Source organism: Aulonocara stuartgranti (genome assembly GCF_965226115.1).
Source record: "Aulonocara stuartgranti genome assembly, chromosome: 1".
NCBI classification, from domain to species: Eukaryota; Metazoa; Chordata; class Actinopteri; order Cichliformes; family Cichlidae; genus Aulonocara; species Aulonocara stuartgranti.
This window is the reverse complement of record NC_138939.1, coordinates 32,227,015-32,245,239: the sequence shown is the minus strand read 5'-3', so window position 1 is coordinate 32,245,239 and position 18,225 is coordinate 32,227,015. Positions and strand designations below refer to the sequence as shown.

General features: G+C 41.2%; 2 protein-coding genes across 4 annotated transcripts in view; one reads left to right on the top strand and one right to left on the bottom strand.

Annotated features, from left to right (window-relative positions):
- The first annotated feature begins 3 nt into the window (after nucleotides 1-3).
- On the top strand, nucleotides 4-7,711 carry traf6 (TNF receptor-associated factor 6). Of its 2 annotated transcripts, none has more exons than XM_082535532.1 (8): nucleotides 4-74; nucleotides 1,303-1,638; nucleotides 1,890-2,040; nucleotides 2,821-2,979; nucleotides 3,089-3,160; nucleotides 3,506-3,583; nucleotides 5,172-5,504; nucleotides 5,644-7,711. In XM_082535532.1, the coding sequence occupies exons 2-8, from the start codon at nucleotides 1,322-1,324 to the stop codon at nucleotides 6,247-6,249; spliced, it is 1,716 nt and encodes a 571-aa protein (XP_082391658.1). In that variant the 5' UTR covers nucleotides 4-74; nucleotides 1,303-1,321; the 3' UTR covers nucleotides 6,250-7,711. The 2 variants fall into 2 exon arrangements, with proteins under 2 accessions (XP_082391658.1, XP_082391657.1); XM_082535531.1 differs by having other exon boundaries at nucleotides 32-179.
- The window catches only part of trpm5 (transient receptor potential cation channel, subfamily M, member 5), a 20,658-nt gene continuing 8,813 nt past the window's right edge, over nucleotides 6,381-18,225 (bottom strand). For both annotated transcript variants that reach the window (XM_082535282.1, XM_082535281.1), the window contains 16 exons: nucleotides 16,787-17,134; nucleotides 15,843-15,986; nucleotides 14,004-14,127; nucleotides 13,641-13,786; nucleotides 12,880-12,992; nucleotides 12,671-12,775; nucleotides 11,670-11,928; nucleotides 10,100-10,218; nucleotides 9,804-9,936; nucleotides 9,515-9,689; nucleotides 9,166-9,334; nucleotides 8,842-9,020; nucleotides 8,496-8,628; nucleotides 8,279-8,351; nucleotides 8,058-8,148; nucleotides 6,381-7,949 (listed from right to left, as the gene is read on the bottom strand). In XM_082535282.1, coding sequence (XP_082391408.1) covers nucleotides 7,804-7,949; nucleotides 8,058-8,148; nucleotides 8,279-8,351; nucleotides 8,496-8,628; nucleotides 8,842-9,020; nucleotides 9,166-9,334; nucleotides 9,515-9,689; nucleotides 9,804-9,936; nucleotides 10,100-10,218; nucleotides 11,670-11,928; nucleotides 12,671-12,775; nucleotides 12,880-12,992; nucleotides 13,641-13,786; nucleotides 14,004-14,127; nucleotides 15,843-15,986; nucleotides 16,787-17,134 — 2,457 coding nt within the window. In that variant the 3' untranslated portion in view covers nucleotides 6,381-7,803. The remainder of the gene's footprint in view (nucleotides 7,950-8,057; nucleotides 8,149-8,278; nucleotides 8,352-8,495; nucleotides 8,629-8,841; nucleotides 9,021-9,165; nucleotides 9,335-9,514; nucleotides 9,690-9,803; nucleotides 9,937-10,099; nucleotides 10,219-11,669; nucleotides 11,929-12,670; nucleotides 12,776-12,879; nucleotides 12,993-13,640; nucleotides 13,787-14,003; nucleotides 14,128-15,842; nucleotides 15,987-16,786; nucleotides 17,135-18,225) is intronic.

The following is an 18,225-nucleotide window of genomic DNA, read 5'->3' as shown; positions in this document are numbered from 1 at the left end:
TAATGACGTTTGGAAAAAGAAAAAAACAGGAAATTCTGTAGATACCAAAAGTTCGAGACGTTTTCAAGGCAAAGGTGGGTGTGCTACGAGAATAAAAACCTGCGTTCACGGACACATTCGGAGCTTATAACGCTTTTGTCACCGATGTGAGGGACGTGATTTCGCTGCCCGTTGTTTTGGTCAGTGGTTTTCTTTTAATACTTTACTTTTGACTGCAACCAGATTCGCATTTGTAGTTCCGTATCCAGGGGCATGGCTGGTTCGTCAAGTGCCAACACTTCCAGTCGTTGTATGCAGACTGTTAGCTAGCTGTAACGTGTTTTATGTAAAAAAGATTTGATACCGAATGTTGGAGTTTAGGCAGAACCTTATCGACTGACTGATGCTGACTAATGAAAAGTAAAAGTTACGCCCCATGTAGAGGAATAGTAGATTCAAGGAGGAGGTTTACGACGCCCATAGCTTGTACATGACTCACTGTACAGGTTGACAGTCTGGTTGGCATGTTTTTATGTACAAAGCTGCATATAGTCAAGGATGATTAGCTTATTTGGTTTGTTAAGCTAGGTGGGATATAAGGAGTAACGATAAATGGTACTAATCTTACAATCTAAATTCAAGACTGAGTCTTTAAGATTAATTCCAGTTGTCACAAAATGTGTTGTTCAGTATTATAGTTTAATAACCAACCAAAGACTACACTGCATATTTCATTAGTTCATACTCGGGTTTGTGAAGATTTCTCTATTTATTTTGGTTTGTTGCAAGAATCCAAGAATCTTCTCTGAAGTGAATTCCCACGTGTGTGTGTGTGTGTGTGTGTGTGTGTGTGTGTGTGTGTGTGTGTGTGTGTTAACTCTTCTGGTATAGGATTTGCTTACAAACCCACAGATTAGATGTGGAAGAGTAAGGGAAGGCCAAATAATGAATTGGTAATGCGATTATGTGAAAAATAAATTGTCTGATTGCTCATTAAGGAAAAAGATCATTAGAAATAACCCTAAAACCTTCCCATAGGGATCCTGTTTTCATGATAAATGAGCTGATTTGCTTTAGGTTTTTTCTAAAAGAAGGGAGGAAGTTGATTGGAGGAAATTATAAAGATGGTTGTAGGAGGATATTTCTTGAACATCATATCATTGTGTAACTCTACAAAACCTTTTTAGCAGCTTCATACAAAAAGAAAATCTCTTTTGTGCGGCTGAAGTAAAAATATCCCCATTTTAAAAGCAGAAAAATGCACATGTCTATTTTAAAGTTAATAGAGTTAGAATTTATTTCATGCTTCCTTACCTCTTTCAGACTTTGCCACCTGCTACAAATGGCCTGCTGTGAAAGCAATAAGGGGGGTTTAGAGGAGGACAGCTATGATGGAGCTGTTGGTGGAGTGCTGTCTGACTGTGCTCTGGCTATGCTGGAAAAAGAACAGGAGTCCATTCTTAGCCCTTCAGAGAACCCTAGTGCCTTCATGAGCAGCAGCAGCTTTCAGGCTGCCCCCCTGCAGGGCTACGATGTGGAGTTTGATCCACCGCTGGAGAGTAAATACGAGTGCCCCATTTGTCTCATGGCTTTGAGGAACGCCATTCAAACACGCTGTGGTCACCGCTTCTGCAAGAGCTGCATTGAGAAATCCATCCGGTATGCTATTGTGCATCTTTTTAATCAGCAATGAGCACTTAGGTTTCTATTTCATTTATCATCACAAGTTTCACAGGCCAGTTTTGAATCCTTGTTAGTTCTTTATTAGCATCAGGGCAATCTGGCAAATTACAGAGTAATGATTTAGAAATGAAAGGCTTCCGAATGATCCAAAAATTCACTGGTACTTGTTTTAATAGTGAAGTAGACAAAAGGGACCAACGATTTCTGTTCTTCTTCTTGCAAATCAGTGATACGGGACAGAGGTGCCCAGTGGACAACGAAATGTTGTCAGAAGACCAACTGTTCCCTGATAACTTTGCCAAAAGGGAAATTCTGTCGCTAACTGTTCGCTGTCCAAACTTGGGCTGTGCCGACAAGATGGAGCTCCGGCATTTGGAGGTAAAAAAAACTGTGACAGACATGTTTGATCCAAACACAGAACACGAAGTCAGGGATGTTAACAGGCTGGTGTTTGAAGATGCAGTTGCTTTGCACGTGAACATTTCAAAGACATATTTATGATTGTGATCACTTTGTTTTGGGTTTTTTTTTTTTTTAAAGCTTTTTGCTTGTCAGTGTGATTATAAACCTCTCACTACTGCTGACTGCCAACTTCATAAAATGGACAGGTGTCAGCGGCTTGTAGACATTTTTGAGATTGCTGTAGAACACGTTTGTCAACACAATAAAATGACTTCAGAGAACACCACCACAACTACACTTTTTTTTTTTCTTGGCACATAAATAACAGTTCATCCCCCAGTTTGTGTCTTTCTCTGGTGTGGACAGAGGACTTGTTACAGCTTTCCTGACACCACTTTTATTCTGTTTTAGCTATTCTGGTCTTTTATCTCATTGGATGATGTTTGCATGTGTATACGTATACATGTATTTTATGTTCATGTATGTGTGCTGAATGTACATTTTTGTATATGTATGTGCATATTTGCATGTACACATATCTTTACAAACATATGGATGTCTCACAATGTTTTCTGTTTTCATCTTATCTATTTTAATTCTTTTTATTTGATTATATTATCCCTTTGTTCAGCACTTTGGCCGACACTTGATGTCTTTTAAATGTGCTATATGATTAAAGATGAAGACTTTCCTGCTACAGAAGCAAATTAAATGTTTTTTGTATTTATTTTTTCATTTTATTGTTTTAACTTCCAGGATCATTTGGTGCATTGTGAGTTTGCCACTGTGCCTTGTCCACAGTGCCAGCAGTCTGTGAAAAAGAGCCACCTAGAAGAGCACATAACTGTTCAGTGCCAAAAAAGACCCATGTCATGTCCAGACTGTGTGGCATGCTTTCTTTATGAGGAGAGAGAGGTACCATTGAATCACTTTTCAAGAACAGATCTCATGGCAGAGTTACAGTGATGTTTTGTGTGTCTGTGAGGAAATTTTCCTAATAGTCTCCTTTCATTTGCTCCTTCAGCTTCATCAGCAACAGTGTCCCTTTGCCAGTGTGAAGTGTCAGTACTGTGAGCTGGAGCTCGTCAGAGACCAGGTGAGTCTCTTAAGAGTCTGCCATGAAGAAGAGGCCTCAGGTGAATGAAGGGTTAGGAAGTGGTGATCAAAACAGGAACTACTCTCTTGTTTAAGCAATGGGGAACCATTCCAAACTCGGTCACATCACATGTTACAGTGCAGAAGGACAGTCACCATTTCAGCAGTAGAAAGTGGAACCACTTCTGTTTTAATTGTTGTCTGTTATTCCTGTTCCCTTGTTCCCTTTGTCTGTCATTTTCAGCAATAAGCAATCTCTTTGAAATGCTTAAAAAAACCCAATCTGAATATGACTGAAGCTAATTTACTAATGAATTTTTTTTTCTTTTTCTTTTTTCCCCCCCAGATGGAGTCTCACTGTGACACAGATTGCCCAAAAGCACCTATTGCCTGTAACTTTAGCATCTTTGGATGTAAAGAAAGGGTAGGTGATCAATTTCTAGATTTCCATTCTTTCAGCTCTCATACAGCACATTCTTAATAGGTTAATACAGTGGTTCCCAAACTTTTTTTGCTGGCCCCCCCTTTGTTTTACAAGAAAAATGCCCCCCGCGCGCGCGCACAGGGAGGCATAAACACATCCTCCAACCACACACACCCATATTTTGCTCCGTTGCGGTTTATTTCACACCTCAAACATTTAGTAAACAATTAAGCAAATACAAGTAATCTGCAATAAATTACAGGTAGTAAGGAAATAAACTACTAACTCTTTTACGCTATGCCGCACCTACACCGGTATTTTTTTAAAAAACGCAGCTGTTTGGTCCACACGTAAACGGCGTTTCGAATCACCGAAAACTGAGATTTTTAAAACTCCTTTTTTGCGTTTACGTGTGGACAAGGAATACAGAGTTCATCACGTCAAAGGTATGTGCCTTTTTTCACGTCAGCTGTGCGCCACGTTATTGTTTACATGTGATGAATTTTTTTGTCTTTTTTGTCTCTATCTTCAGGTTTTACACGCTTACATATAAACACACAGTTACTGTCCCTCTATTTAGAAAGGCAGAGGCGTCACAGTGTACAGGGAGTGCAGAATTATTAGGCAAGTTGTATTTTTGAGGAATAATTTTATTATTGAACAACAACCATGTTCTCAATGAACCCAAAAAACTCATTAATATCAAAGCTGAATGTTTTTGGAAGTAGTTTTTAGTTTGTTTTTAGTTTTAGCTATTTTAGGGGGATATCTGTGTGTGCAGGTGACTATTGCTGTGCATAATTATTAGGCAACTTAACAAAATACAAATATATACCCATTTCAATTATTTATTTTTACCAGTGAAACCAATATAACATCTCCACATTCACAAATATACATTTCTGACGTTCAAAAACAAAACAAAAACAAATCGGCGACCAATATAGCCACCTTTCTTTGCAAGGACACTCAAAAGCCTGCCATCCATGGATTCTGTCAGTGTTTTGATCTGTTCACCATCAACATTGCGTGCAGCAGCAACCACAGCCTCCCAGACACTGTACAGAGAGGTGTACTGTTTTCCCTCCTTGTAAATCTCACATTTGATGATGGAAACTGTGGCAGGATCAGCCTGATATTATTTGTATCCCACTGTAACTTTACTGTATAAAGAGCTAACATCTCCAAAATGTCAGGAGTAGTTAGTCATTACAAGAAGTGTTTGTGAACTAAAAATCAAAAATGTGGGATACTGTTTGTCCGTGATTTAAACAGCCCAGCGCTGCTCCCAACAAGGGAAAACCAATTCTGCAGGGGAGACCTACCTTGGCACTTGTGCAGGTGAAGCCAAAGGGATATTTTCTAGTCTCTGGCTTAGAATGAAGTTGGTTTGGAAACATATTCAGCGATGCTTCATCTCCTGCTTTGCGTTTGTGTGGGTGCCCCGTGCTAGCAGTGTACAAGCGTTTTGTTTTTTTTCCCCCCTTTTCATACCGCGCCCCCCCTGCAATGGCACACTTTGGGAAGGTCTGGGTTAATAGGTTTTGTAGTTTGCGACACAAGTTTTAAAGCTGGTTTGACTCTGCAGATGCAGCGCCACAACCTGGCTCAGCACATGCAGGAGTTCACACAGATGCATATGCGCTACATGGCTGAATTTCTGCGTGGCCTTAGCCTCAATGGTACTACACCCAAACCCCTGAGGACTTTAGGACCTTCACTTTCCTCTGAGGATCAAGGAGCTGCACCATCAGTACCGGCCTGTAGTGGGCCCAGAGGGGCTGCAGCTCTGAGCTGCAGTAGCAGTTGTGCTCCAGGTCCGTCTAGTGAAGAGATGCAGCAGAGGCTCCGTGAGATGGATGGACGATTGGTGAAGCAGGATCACCAGCTCCGTGAACTCATCATCTTAAAAGACACCCAAGTAAGTGATATCCAAGTGTATTTTGACCTTTTGGGGTTTTGGTTTGTTTTTGTTCTTTTAGATTAGTTTCTTTTAGATTAGTCTCAAAGCCTCTATTCTTTCATTTTCTCTCAAATATTTTCCCATTTCATTTTCACAGGCAGGCCAGCTAGCAGAGCTCAGGCGTAGAGTGTCCATGCTGGAGGATACAGTAAAAGAGCTGGAGGCCCAACATTGCAATGGTATCTTCATCTGGCGCCTCAAAGGTTTTTCAGTCCACCTGCGGAACCAAGAAGCGGGCCAGCCAGTGGTTGAGCACAGCCCCGGCTTTTACACAGGCCGCCCAGGCTACAAGCTGTGCCTGCGCTTACACCTGCAGACCCCCAATGCCCCTCGCTGCTCCAACTACATCTCCCTATTTGTGCACACCATGCAAGGAGCTTTTGATGGGCAGCTTACCTGGCCATTTCAAGGAACCATCCGGCTCGCCATCCTAGACCAGGGCCCTGAGGGTCAGCATCACATGGAGGCAATGGAGACTAAACCAGATCTACAGGCCTTCCAGAAGCCGACAATTCAGCGGAATCCCAAAGGATTTGGCTATGTCACCTTCATGCACCTGTCTCAGCTGAGTCAGAGAGCTTATGTTAAAGACGACACTCTGCTCATCCGCTGCGAGGTGACGCCGCGTTTTGACAATATCCTTCACCGTGAGGGACCAGCTGTACAGCCAAGAGGACCTGAGGCATTTGCTTCAAGAGACTAAAGTCGCACTCCTTCGTGTGGGATCTTCCACAAGCTGACATTTATGGTACCTCTACCAGTGTTTTAGTAATTCAGTAAAGTTCATTTTTAATTGATGGTGATCAAGTGGAAGAAAAATTGACATTAACAACCTTTTAAAATAGCTAGTATTTATTTTTTTTCAAGATCTCAATGTTTGTTGTAATACATGTACAGCAGAATTCATTTAGATCATTATGAGAGATATGTACTTTAAATCTATGCTGTTAAGACCATGTGAACTGTATCTAATCAGCTCAGCACCACAGGCTCTCTTGCTATTGTTGTAGAACACAGCATGAGGACTTTTTGGTTTTGGGTTTTTATTTTTTACCTCTAGTGTCATTTTTCAATCATTGTTTAAAGAGCAGATGCCTTTTTTGGGTTTTTTTTCCCTTGTCATCTGCAAGTGTGTACAGGATATGTGGATAATGTATTACATATTCTTAACAGCAGAGGATGAAAATGACAGGTTTTTATAAAATGCTCAATTAAGTGAACAGGCTTAAATCCCTAGAATCAGTTGTGGGAATTTGTTGTAACCACAGTCGATCATATGTTATCTAATATTGAATCATGAACCAAAAAAAAGGGTCGCTAGGTAACAATGGAAAGTTAAACGCTTATAATTATTAGCATAGACACAATCTTATTTTCATTCCCCTTATGTGTGCTTAGTCTACTGACTCACCTTGGCAAGCCAAACCAATGGAAGCCTAGAGGCCCCCCCCCCCTCCCCCTCCCTCTCCTCCTCCATCCTTGTATATTCTGGGTAAACAGCATATATTGGAAACACTGGAGGTGCTATTTATCTTAGAATAGATGCAAATGAACCTGAACAGGTGAAACTGAATTCCAAGCAGTGAACTAACCCTGGCCATTTTTCCTTTTAATCAGGAACAATCTCTCTGTTCCACTGTAGGACAAAGGGCATTTGGGGGTGGTAACGTTCAAAATTCCCTTTCAGATGTTTTACAAAGAAAGTGATGCATTTGCCACATTTGGGCACGCCAGGATCTCACACAGAGAATTTTGATGAGAAACACAGCAGTAACACAAAAGCTCCACGGGGGTATCTTGTGAGAAAGGTCATTGTGTGGAACAGAATCAGCAAAAACTTATTGTCCATTCCAAATGCCGCATTTCAAGCGTCACTGCTTCTGCCCATCCTGATTTTTGAGGCATCACTGTGGCACAAACAGCAGAAATGATGGACGGATTACTCAAAGTGCCTTTTACTCAAGCTCCTAACTAATGTAACCTTAAATAATTGAAGTGTAAATGTGAATGCAACTTTGTCACGCTCCATGAAATGCTAATAATTGATTGGATTAATGTTTTAGCTAATGAAAGCTGTCCTCCTAAACACAGTTACCACAGTGGAACATTTAATGTTTTCCTCTAAAGGACCCAATATTTTTATAAATAAAACACCATTTCACTCATTTAAAGTCCATTTTCCCCTTATTGGATTTAAAAAAATATTTTTCATCTCTCTCAATATTCTTCAGCTGTCTGTATGCAGCCATTATCACTTTTATTCATCAATGTAAGGAAATTTTTTGTTGGCCCCATATCCTGGATGTCCCGGTTTTGTTTTTTCTTCTTGCTTCGCTTCATTCGCTGTTTGACTTTGAGATGCATCTGCAGCGGCGCCATCTGTCTTGTCGCCTGCAAGAGACGCTAGAGAATGACATATTATTGCTTGGACTACATCGAAAAGGCACAAAGCACTGTGTTTGAATCTTTTTGCATAATTACTGTCATTCTTCTCGCTGATTTTTGACTCACTCGGAACTCTCGGCGCGTCCTTCCCACATTTGAGTGTGCTCTGAGCAAAGCACTCAGCCATCCAGGACAGCACCTCTCCGCAATATCTGACCTGGAGAAAAAAAAGGTCAGAGGTCACTATTTTTAACTTATAAACTACTTCTGCACTAGACTTTAAACTTGAAATAGATTTGGGAAAATGCATCCCTGGATGGTGCTATTGAGCTCAGTATACCGTTTACCTGACTTTCCATGGATGCCAGTCGTCTCTCTTGGTCCTTAAATCCACCGACAGTCTTCAGCAAGCTTTGAACCCTTGATCCCAAACAAAGTCATTTAGAACATTTTAACCTTAAGAGACACAGATTGGTGCTGTGCAGGTACTACAAGAGTTTCTAACTTAATTGCTTTGAGAATAGCATGCAAACTTTTGCAAAAGAATTATGAAGTGACCGTTACTTTGAGGAGGTGCTCTTGAGTCTCTCCTCGCTGCTTTCCCAGTGCTGACGCTCTACTTTGGCCAGGTAATTCTCTTTCTGCACAGTCTCCCATGTTATCAGCCTCTGGTCCAGCCCCGCCGGCAACTCCCTCTCTGGCAACACACAAAAGCAAGGAAGTGAGTAACCAATTAACCTAAAAAAGTTCCACTTGGTGGGTGAGAGACAAAGATAAGCCCGCCATGTGTTTGCCTGTGTTTGATTTGGTTTTTGTTTAGCCACCTAAGCCGCAGAGGACTCTTTCAATGTCTGTTTCAAATAACGGCTTAATAGCCCCTAATGGAAAAGTGTATATAGAGCCTTCATACCAAGACGTTCCTGCTTGGACTCAGGCTGCTTAATTAGGCTGAGGAAGAGCTGAGAGAGGTGGCTGATGATGATGAAGGGTGGGGCCAGTGCTGGACGGCTGTGGTATTCCACGATCAGGTTATATCTTTGGAACTTCCAGAAGATATCTGTGTTGCCTTGCACTACCTGGAATGTGTAGCTGCAAATGGGGGAAGAAGCAAGTAAACCAGTTTGTGTATGTGTGTTTTTCTTTTTAATTTTATAATTTCAATAAGCCACTGGCTCATCTCATGTGATCAGACGGGCAAATGTATGCACGTTTTCCTGGATTCTCATCCCCTGACCTGAACATGGCAATGAGGAGGTTCATCAGCAGGACATTGGTGACGAGGAGGTAGATAACCAGCAGCAGGATGACCAGCCAGTTGGCATAGACGTTGGGACATGGTGGCCGCAGGCCCTCGATAATCTCGTCTGAGTCATCGGTGCAGTTCATTTCAGGCATGCGAGCAGCTGCGCTCCATTAGATGTAAGAACAAGATACGATAAGATTAGAAGGGGGGGAACAAAAAAATCTAGGGCAAACAGATTACAACCCCAATGGCAAGCATAAGCAAAACATTAATTACACATCTTGGCAAAGTATTTTGCATTTTTTCACAAACAGATAAACAGTTAAAGGATGTATCGTACTGTCTATCTCCTCCAAAGGGATCTGGCCAAAAATGTGCAGGTAGGGACGATACAGCGCTCTGCGAAACACCCAGTCAATCCTTTGGTCATTGGGGTGGAGGAGAGCCTGGGTGGCAACTCCGTATGCAATGAGCCAGACACACAAGAAAAACAGGAAGAAGAAGACATCCTTCATCTGTTTAAAAAAAAAAGAGAGAGAGAGCAAAAGATCTCCGTCTTAATCTTCTTTTTAGGCGTCTTCTTCTATTAGCAAGAGCACAACTTAAAGTCATGATTTTGTTTTGGTCACCATTCTTTCCACAATGATGATCTTGGGTCCCAGCTGCTTGTGAATGGCAAAGATATGGATGAGACGCAGAGTAAACACCATGAAATCAATGGCCAGAACTGTCCTTCCCGCCTCGTAGGTGTCATTCACCATCCTGAGAGAAAAAAAATAAATCACACCCTGTAGCAACACTTTTCTTTTTTTGCATTCAGCCATTCATTCATTTAACCACTTGCTTACTTATTTTGATGCTTTAGCCACAATCATCACCACGACACATACTAAAGCCTAAGTGCTCACATTAGATTTAGATTTACCTGCAGGAGACCCCAACAACAAAGAGTGAGATGGCAACCATGTCACACTTGTTCCAGTTGTCCTCCACGTAGAGTTTAAACTTCTTTAAGATGCTCATCTCTTCATCAGTGAAGAAGCTCTGTTGTCATAAAGATTAATAAAGAGATATATCTTTTTTTTTTACATGTGAATATTTTTGTAAAACTGTTCATCAGAAAATCTGAGCCTGTCTTGACTTCTTTCAGATCAAATACTAGAACGACATTCAAACACACCTCCAGGGCCCACAGCTAAAGGTCGATCCCAAAATCAATAGCACTGATACCAACGCTGGTATTGGTATCAGATCGATATTTCACTCTGAAAAGCTGAAAGGTGTGTTTTGTTGTGTTAGCTAATTATTGTGGAAAATACTAATCACAGTGATTTAGTGCTCATTAAAATGTGTTCAGAATTTTCAAATTGATGATGATTCATGTCATAAATCATGATAGACTGCTGTCCCCTACACAGGCTGCCTTTGTAGTTTAAAAGCATTGGTATTTGTATCATTAATAGTGGTCTTTTACCTGGCATCAGCTTGATGCCTAAATGTGTGGCATTGCACAGCAGTCCCCACAGCTCTGCTGCTTTAGAGGGGACCTTCAGTGCAACCAAATGGTGAGTCCTGTCAAATGTCTTTTATACTTAGAGTGTGAGGTTGACTTTTCTCCTGTGACTTGAACAGGTTACCTGAACGTGCCTTAAGAACCACTGCTTGGTCCCTTGATGGCGCAGTTGGTTTGTCAATAAGCTGAGGGCAGCATGTGTGCTTTCACAAAGTCACAGTCTGCTGTGCGAAAGCTTTGAGTGCCATTCGACAGATGTCTACATGACATCCAAATACTTTCAACTGTCCCCAGGTACAAGCTGTAGATTTAAACACTTAAGGTAAACCTAGCTTACACTCAGCAATTAATTATTTTAATAAATCTGCAGTAAAAGATGGTAAAATGAGCAAAATGCACTACTGGCATAACTCTATGAGAGGGAGCAGACTGGGACTACTCGTTTATTAAAAAGCTGGTAGAACTAGGCTGTTGAAGTTTTTTTTTTTTTTTTTGTAAAAAAGTATGATAACAAGGCCCCTGTGGCGTTATCTTCATTTAGGAAAAGGCATGCACCTTAGAGCCATCCTTTTGAATGCACAGGGGCCCTGCTGGGCATGGTAGCATGCCAGAGTTGCCTGCAGCAGTGTGGTTCTTATTTTGGAAATCTCTACCATAATTCTGTCTGAATTACACATTGAAAAATAGAGTGGTGAAGGACTTTGTCATCTGGGCATTTTTGTGCCCAAGGGAAGAGAGCTCAGTGGGATCGGTGCAATAAGGGATCATGCTTGTCTGACCTGGCTCACTAAAGAGGCGAAAGGCTTAAAACCCCTGAGACAATGAGCTCACTGTAGCGATTCACATCACCTCCTACTCAGATGTGTCAGAGCCTAACACGTCTAATAGAAATGCCACTGCTTCGAAAAATGTGTCACGCTGCCTAGAGAGAAAGATGCTGATTCTTGGCATTATATAGGTGCCAGCATGATTAGATGATCACCTGTCGAAGTTCCTCCAGCACCATTGTGAAGACCCAGAAGTAGAGCATTATCTCTGGCGCTCCAGGGCCAAGAGGCGGCGGCGGGCGGAAGTCTAGCAGCAGCACGTAAGTGAAGAGGCAGAGGAAAGCAAAATACATGATGACATTGCCGAGGAACACCGTTACAGGAGCGCTCCAAAAGCGACGCCAGCGACGCAGTAAGAAACGCCACCAAACAGAGGCGCAGCTCTGATCTGCTTGACCTCCAGGTGAAGAGTCCCTGGAAAAAAAAGACACCACATTAATATGTAAAGACAAATCTATATCTAACTATAGATATAATCATGTAAATGGAGATTAACAGCCAGGATTCTAAAATTCAAACATGTTTACTGATGTTATAAGTCTGAGATGGTATGACGGGCATCAGGAAGTGTTTTATTCGCATTATTATTCACACTGCAGCTCATTTGTGTTTATAGGGTTTTAGCACCAAGGTTATTATAGATAACTAAAACTAAACTAAAAACAAAACCACAATTAGATGTGAAAAAACAAACAAACATTGTGAAGCATTGATGGATCTGTGTATCGACACTCTGGATGTCTACAAGTCTGTAAGTCAACAGCATTCAAATAGTTAAGTGCTTTTAATGCAATACCTGTACTGACTTTCCTTAAATTTTGCCTCTGACAAATTACCCTTCATATATTAAAAATTAAAAAGTGTAGACCTAACGCTTGAAGTAATAAAGATTTTTAAAACAGTAAAAACCAACTGAAACAAGAAAATCCACTCTGGAAACGAACTCAAAGTAAATCGAATTAAAAGCAAATAATCAAAAATGGAAAGAAAACATTAAGTAGCTAATTTGTTGTCACAAAAAACAGTCTTGCTGAATAGAAAATATAAACAACAACTGAAATTACATTTTTAGCTTAATCATTTTGGCAAAAAGCAGATCAGTGTGCACTCACGCTGAAGTCTATGAACTCTAAATTAAACAAGAGAGCAAACTCACAGAGGGTCATCATCATCATCGCTTAGAAGTAAAGCCTTTTCTGTGTCCAGACTGTCCAGCTCCACAAACTGCTTGCCAGCATTACGATTGTCAAGTTCTTCATCACTGAAAAGAAAACCCCAAAACCCAGATAATGCACACAACCGAGTGACACAGAGCTCATCAGCATGGCAAAGACAAAAGGTGGAGTTCATCAACAGACTGATCACCTGAACTTTATGAGGTTGGTCCATATGAGCGGTGCACAGAAGAAAGACGCCACGAGTTTGGAGATGGCTGTGTCTGTTTTCATAGACCCCCACCAAATCTTTGTGAGCAGAGCCTGCAGAACAGAATCAGTTTCTCATACAACATTGGCAAACTAGCAGAGTGTGTAAATTCAGGTTACCACAAGGGGGCACCAGAGGCCTTACAAAATTTCTACTTTGCAGCTTGGAGCCCATATTCACAGAAGAAACATATGTGGAGTTATCTCAGATAGACAGACAGAAAAAAAAAATCAAAATCAAAATGCTTCTCCCCCAGTCGAACCATTTCATTAACCAGCAGCTACTTTGCCTGAGACCAGGGAAACCCACTTTCTCTTGAAACATTACACATGTACTGGATTGTAATTAACGGCATCCCATTAAAAAGGTAATTCCGACTGTGTGCTATGAATAAAATATATCATTCCCATGTGCTAACCTTCCCTACTGACACTGAATACCAATTAACTCTCACTGATGACTTTCTAATAGCAAGGGCATCTGTTGGAGGCATATTTAGACAAAACTGTGCATAAAGTGGCTTCTAAGTATCTAATGGCATACAGTGCAGAGGGAAATGTTTAATAACTGCTATGGAAACCCAGTATATCAGCAGAGATGGTGGCAAAGAACCAGACTTATCTGTCGTCTTCCCAATACTTAATCTGTAGGATGAAACGTATAAATTTTAAAACGGAGCACCGCATGTGTCTTCTTGTCACCTGAACTCCGTCGTGGGCAAAGAAGGATTTGGCATCTGCCTCAGTTGCCAAGTTAAGGACTGTAGATTTGCTCCAGCAGTGTGTTCTCCTCACTAACAAAGCATAAGCCCTGTCTTCACTGTTGGAGTAACACTCTCCAAAGACATCTGCCACAATAAGAACAGTAGTTACACAGTGTCAACCGCTCAGTTAGATTACATCCAGATTTATATTTTAGTCCCTCAAGTGGAATCTGTTTGTGCTTGTGGATAACAAAAAAAAAGCAAAGCAAAACACTGCTGGCTTGAAGTTAGAGGTTTTACCTCTTGCTATGTTTGACCATTGCATTATCAGCTCCTGTCATTAAACAGTTTATGTACTCACCAAGGGCAAACTGCTCATACTTGGCCTCCTTCATGCTACGTGCGGACTCAGCCTCAGATTCCAGTCGTGCCATCTCTTTCAGAATCTTACAACCCGCCAGGGCTGCCGCAACCGCCTCAGGGCCCTGAAAGATTACAAGAGAGCTGTATCCAAGAAATGGGTCTGAAAGGGGGATTTGAATTTTTGAGAGCTGCATCTTTTGCATCTAAATGCTTCTATTGTGTGCATGGGGCTACTACAGATACAACTTGTAGGTTTTTTCCCCCATGTGATTTCTAAAGCCTGCATTCAAAGGCACTTCCTTACATGTCGTGCGACACCGTTGTTATCGGCCAAAATAACTAGTCAGCCAGTTTGGGTATGATAGCAGGCTCTTGAAGGGCTTTAACCATCTGACCTTGAATGTAAGGCATATTTGAATGGTTGTTTTATTTTCAGTCTCTGTAGTTTGATCTATTGAATAACCCAGAAGGAAGCTGCTTGCTTTAGGTTGTATATGAACTGCATGGATTGTGTAAAGTATAAATAAAGAATGACTGTTTTCACAGTGTGGCTAGATAGTTCCCCTGAATGTTTCATGAACTGAAAGATTCTTTACAACATATCTATATATAGCTGACATTATAAACCTGTCTGTTGTACATATAAAAATGGACATTTTCTAACTTCTTACAGGTCTTGGGAAGACAAGGAAAGCAAGTATTACATATAGATAACAGCCAGATTCACTCTTTTCTTAACCACTTATCCAACTAGGGCTCTGATAGCTTGGAGTATAATGGTTGGAAGGCTGGGTAGATGCTGGATGGAACATCAGTCCAGGGTTAACGAAAAGACATATTTATGAGATGTTCAAGAGATATTCATGCTTACAAGCAGATCTATGGTCCGTTTAAAGTCACCAGTAATGCTAATACTCATGCACTGGACTGTGAGGAAGAGCAGCATATTGCAGCAGAGGGCTCTTCCCATTTTTGTTTAAAGGATCAATGATTTGTGTTGATTATGCTGCATTTTCTTCACGCTCCTGGGTCGACATACTGTATATGCACATAATAAATATGTGAGATTTTGCTAGCCTGCAAGAATAATTGTCGCCTTCAACGTGGGAAATACTTCAAACAATCAAATTACGAATGCCAGAGTCCAGGCCAGAGCCTGAGTGCTGAGGCGCTAGAGGTGGGGGATGGGCACACACTGAACGCAATTACCATAATTTCAGATAATGTTTGAAATATAAGACGTTGGAAAAGAGCACATAATGATGACCGCGTGTGAGATTACAACAATTGGTTGCCTCAGTTCAGGGAATGGCAATAAAGAAATGAAAGGTGCTTTGAAAAGACGTTGAAAACAAAGAGCAATTATCATTGATGAGTGTCATTTAAACTATTCATGGGACATCAATCCCTTGTCGGCCTATATGTCTCATTACCTTCATCAGGACGTTAGACACGCATGCGCTGGCTCACCGCTGGTTGGCTGCCTCAGCAAGCAGCCTGACCTTCATTTGAATAATGTTCTTGGAGATAAGATAGCTTTTTAGTTCACCTCAGTTCTTGATAAATACGCCGTTTGCCGGGCTCTTTTTTTTTTTTTTTTTTAATCTCGAGTGACATTTTCATATGGCAGGACTGACCTACACCTGCACTGGGCTGGCCCGCATCGCTCATCACACCCAAAGCAGAACGCAAACTATCACAGCATAATTCTGCTCACTTCACTTTGCTTTGAGTAGAATTTTCCAAAGCCAGGCACATTTAGTTATTTATCGAGCCGCACAGTGCTGAGATAGTACGAGCTGTAGCTCAACCGACTAAAGAAGCTGACAAGACTGACCATGGCCCAAAAGTAGTTAGCCATCTGCTGCCGGTTCTGAAGGGCCGCCCAGAGGAAGAGATCTCGCCAAGGATGCTCGCAGCGCTCCTCTAACTCAGCCAGATTCTTCTGGGTGTGGAACAGTCGACCCTTTGCTGGCTTCTCCTGGAGCACACAGAGAGAACGCTTAATGTATTTAATATGTATAGTAGATGAGGCAGCCGCACACAGTTTACAGAACAGGCAGTGCTTACATAAGTCAATCTACGACAGTCCTTTTACCGCAAAACCAATTTCCCTCGCTCCGCTGTAAAGAAGTCATAGCTGCTTGGTTGTCAACTGGAATATGTAATGAATTTAGCCAAGCAGACCTTCAGCCAAGAAAACATTTGACTGTGGCTGTGTTTTTCTTTGAGACAACCAGCCTTACAACAGTGAGTAGCACAAAACCTGACAGCATAATTAGAGAAAATATAGGGATTTTTAGAGTGCAGCAGCAGGTGTGATTTTCCACGATGATCCATCTCTTTTTTGCTGCAGTTAGAGAGAAAAAAATGATGATGTGATAGGAGTAACAAAAGGGCTGGCTGCCCTGAAAAGAGCACTTTGGCTTTATTGGGTAGATTTGATGTTTTTTTCTGCTATTAGTGTAGGTAGGATGAGTTGCTATTAAAGTCGCCATTAAAGATTCACTGTCTTCCGGGAAGTCAGTTTACCACAAAGTCTATATATTTTCTGGTTCATTGCATCTTTCAGGCGCTTAAATGTTGCGAATATAGCTGCCTGGGTAGGTTAGAGGTAAACTCTCTCACTCGCTGCTCACATCTCATAGATGAATGCAAACCTTTATGTGGTTTCACAGAGACACTGCTTCATTTTAAGTTGGCAGACCAAAAGGGATGAGAAACCTAACACAGACAACATATTGCTTGTTTGGAACTTTCAAAGAAGAGTACATCACCTACCGTGGGAGTCTTCTGGTAAAAGCCTTTACAAGAGTCGTGGAGAAAGTCTTTCAGCACTTTGGCGACCTCATAGAGGGTGAAGCGGGGTTTTCGGTCTCCTTGCTCGGAAGGATGGTGCCCGGGTGGACCATGTGTCCTGGCAGCTCCGAGCAGAAGCTGCTTCTCCTCGTACTTTTTGAGGAGCAGGTTGTGAAGGAGGCTTTTCTCTGAGACAGACCAGTAAAGCTCCTGAAGACGGCCATAGGTAAGGAACTCTCCCAGGTTCACGCCATTGTCCACGAAAAGGCGTACAAAGTCTGGCTTGTCATTGATCAGTGCATCCATCATCACCTCTTCAAGATCGCAAGCCTGCAAAGATCAGTAGACTTATTACAGTGACTCACTCATGACCTCTCTTCTTCACAGCTGTAAAAATATTCTTTTCTGTTATTATGAAGAGCCTTACCAGTCTTGATTGGTACTCTTATTGTTATTACTATAATACTATTCAATAAATCCCTTTCTTGCAGATTTAATCCAAATGTGAATATTGCAAATTGCACATGCTAAACAGCTTTAAAAACATGCTCTGTAGAGGTCTAAGAGGGTAGCTATTAGGTGGTCTGCTGTGTAATTTTGCACACACATCCATGATCCTCTGAAGGTGAATCCTACTGGCACAGCTGGTGCTTTGAGGTTGGTGTTAATTGCTAACATCTATTAATTAGGCTATGTTAGCAGGCTAATATATCAAAATGATAACAGCCTCTACAAAAAAGGTGGACATAGCCTCTAGGTTTGAATTCCAGCATAGAAGTGTGTCAAAACTTTTTTCTTTGGTTCTTAAATTCTTTCAAATCCTGCCTTCTTCCTAACGGCCAGTAGAGGGCTGGTTGCAAAAAGAGGTCAGATTGTATAAAGATGTATAAAAAACAACCCAACTTTCCACTTTATTTATGATCTCAGTGAACACTATAATGATGATTTCATGGTGTCATTCACTACTTTTAAATCATATCTAGCAGAGAATGGTGCGCAGTTTGTACATTTTGCTTTTATTTAGACAAAAATAGATGACAAAGCAGGGTATAATTCGGACTGTTGCTGCCTGTCTATGTGCAGTTATCATGGGTTTCTCACTCAGTCTCCACTTTTCAGTCATGACATCTCATGTCAGCAAAACATGGCAACTGCCAAAATGTCAGGCTTCAGCCTTCAAAATAGAAGTCCACAAATCAGTGGGCAATGTCACGCTAGCTGCATCCATCTTTTATATACAGACTATGAAACCAGCACATTTGGCTATAATAGTGATAATGAAAAATATTATATCTGATGAAATATATTATTGATATCATTGTGAGCATATTAGAATACTAGCATATTCACAACTGGGCTAGCTTTTGTTTTAATTACCTTAAATAGCCCAGACTCTCACTGATTGTACTCGAAAAATTCCC

Bases quoted from the DNA above. Each gene is read 5' to 3' on its own strand.
- traf6 (XM_082535532.1), top strand. From the start codon at position 1,322: ATGGCCTGCTGTGAAAGCAATAAGGGGGGTTTAGAGGAGGACAGCTAT. The intron at 1,639-1,889 runs GTATGCTATTGT...CTTGCAAATCAG, and splicing joins TGCATTGAGAAATCCATCCG to TGATACGGGACAGAGGTGCC. The intron at 2,041-2,820 runs GTAAAAAAAACT...TTTAACTTCCAG, and splicing joins TGGAGCTCCGGCATTTGGAG to GATCATTTGGTGCATTGTGA.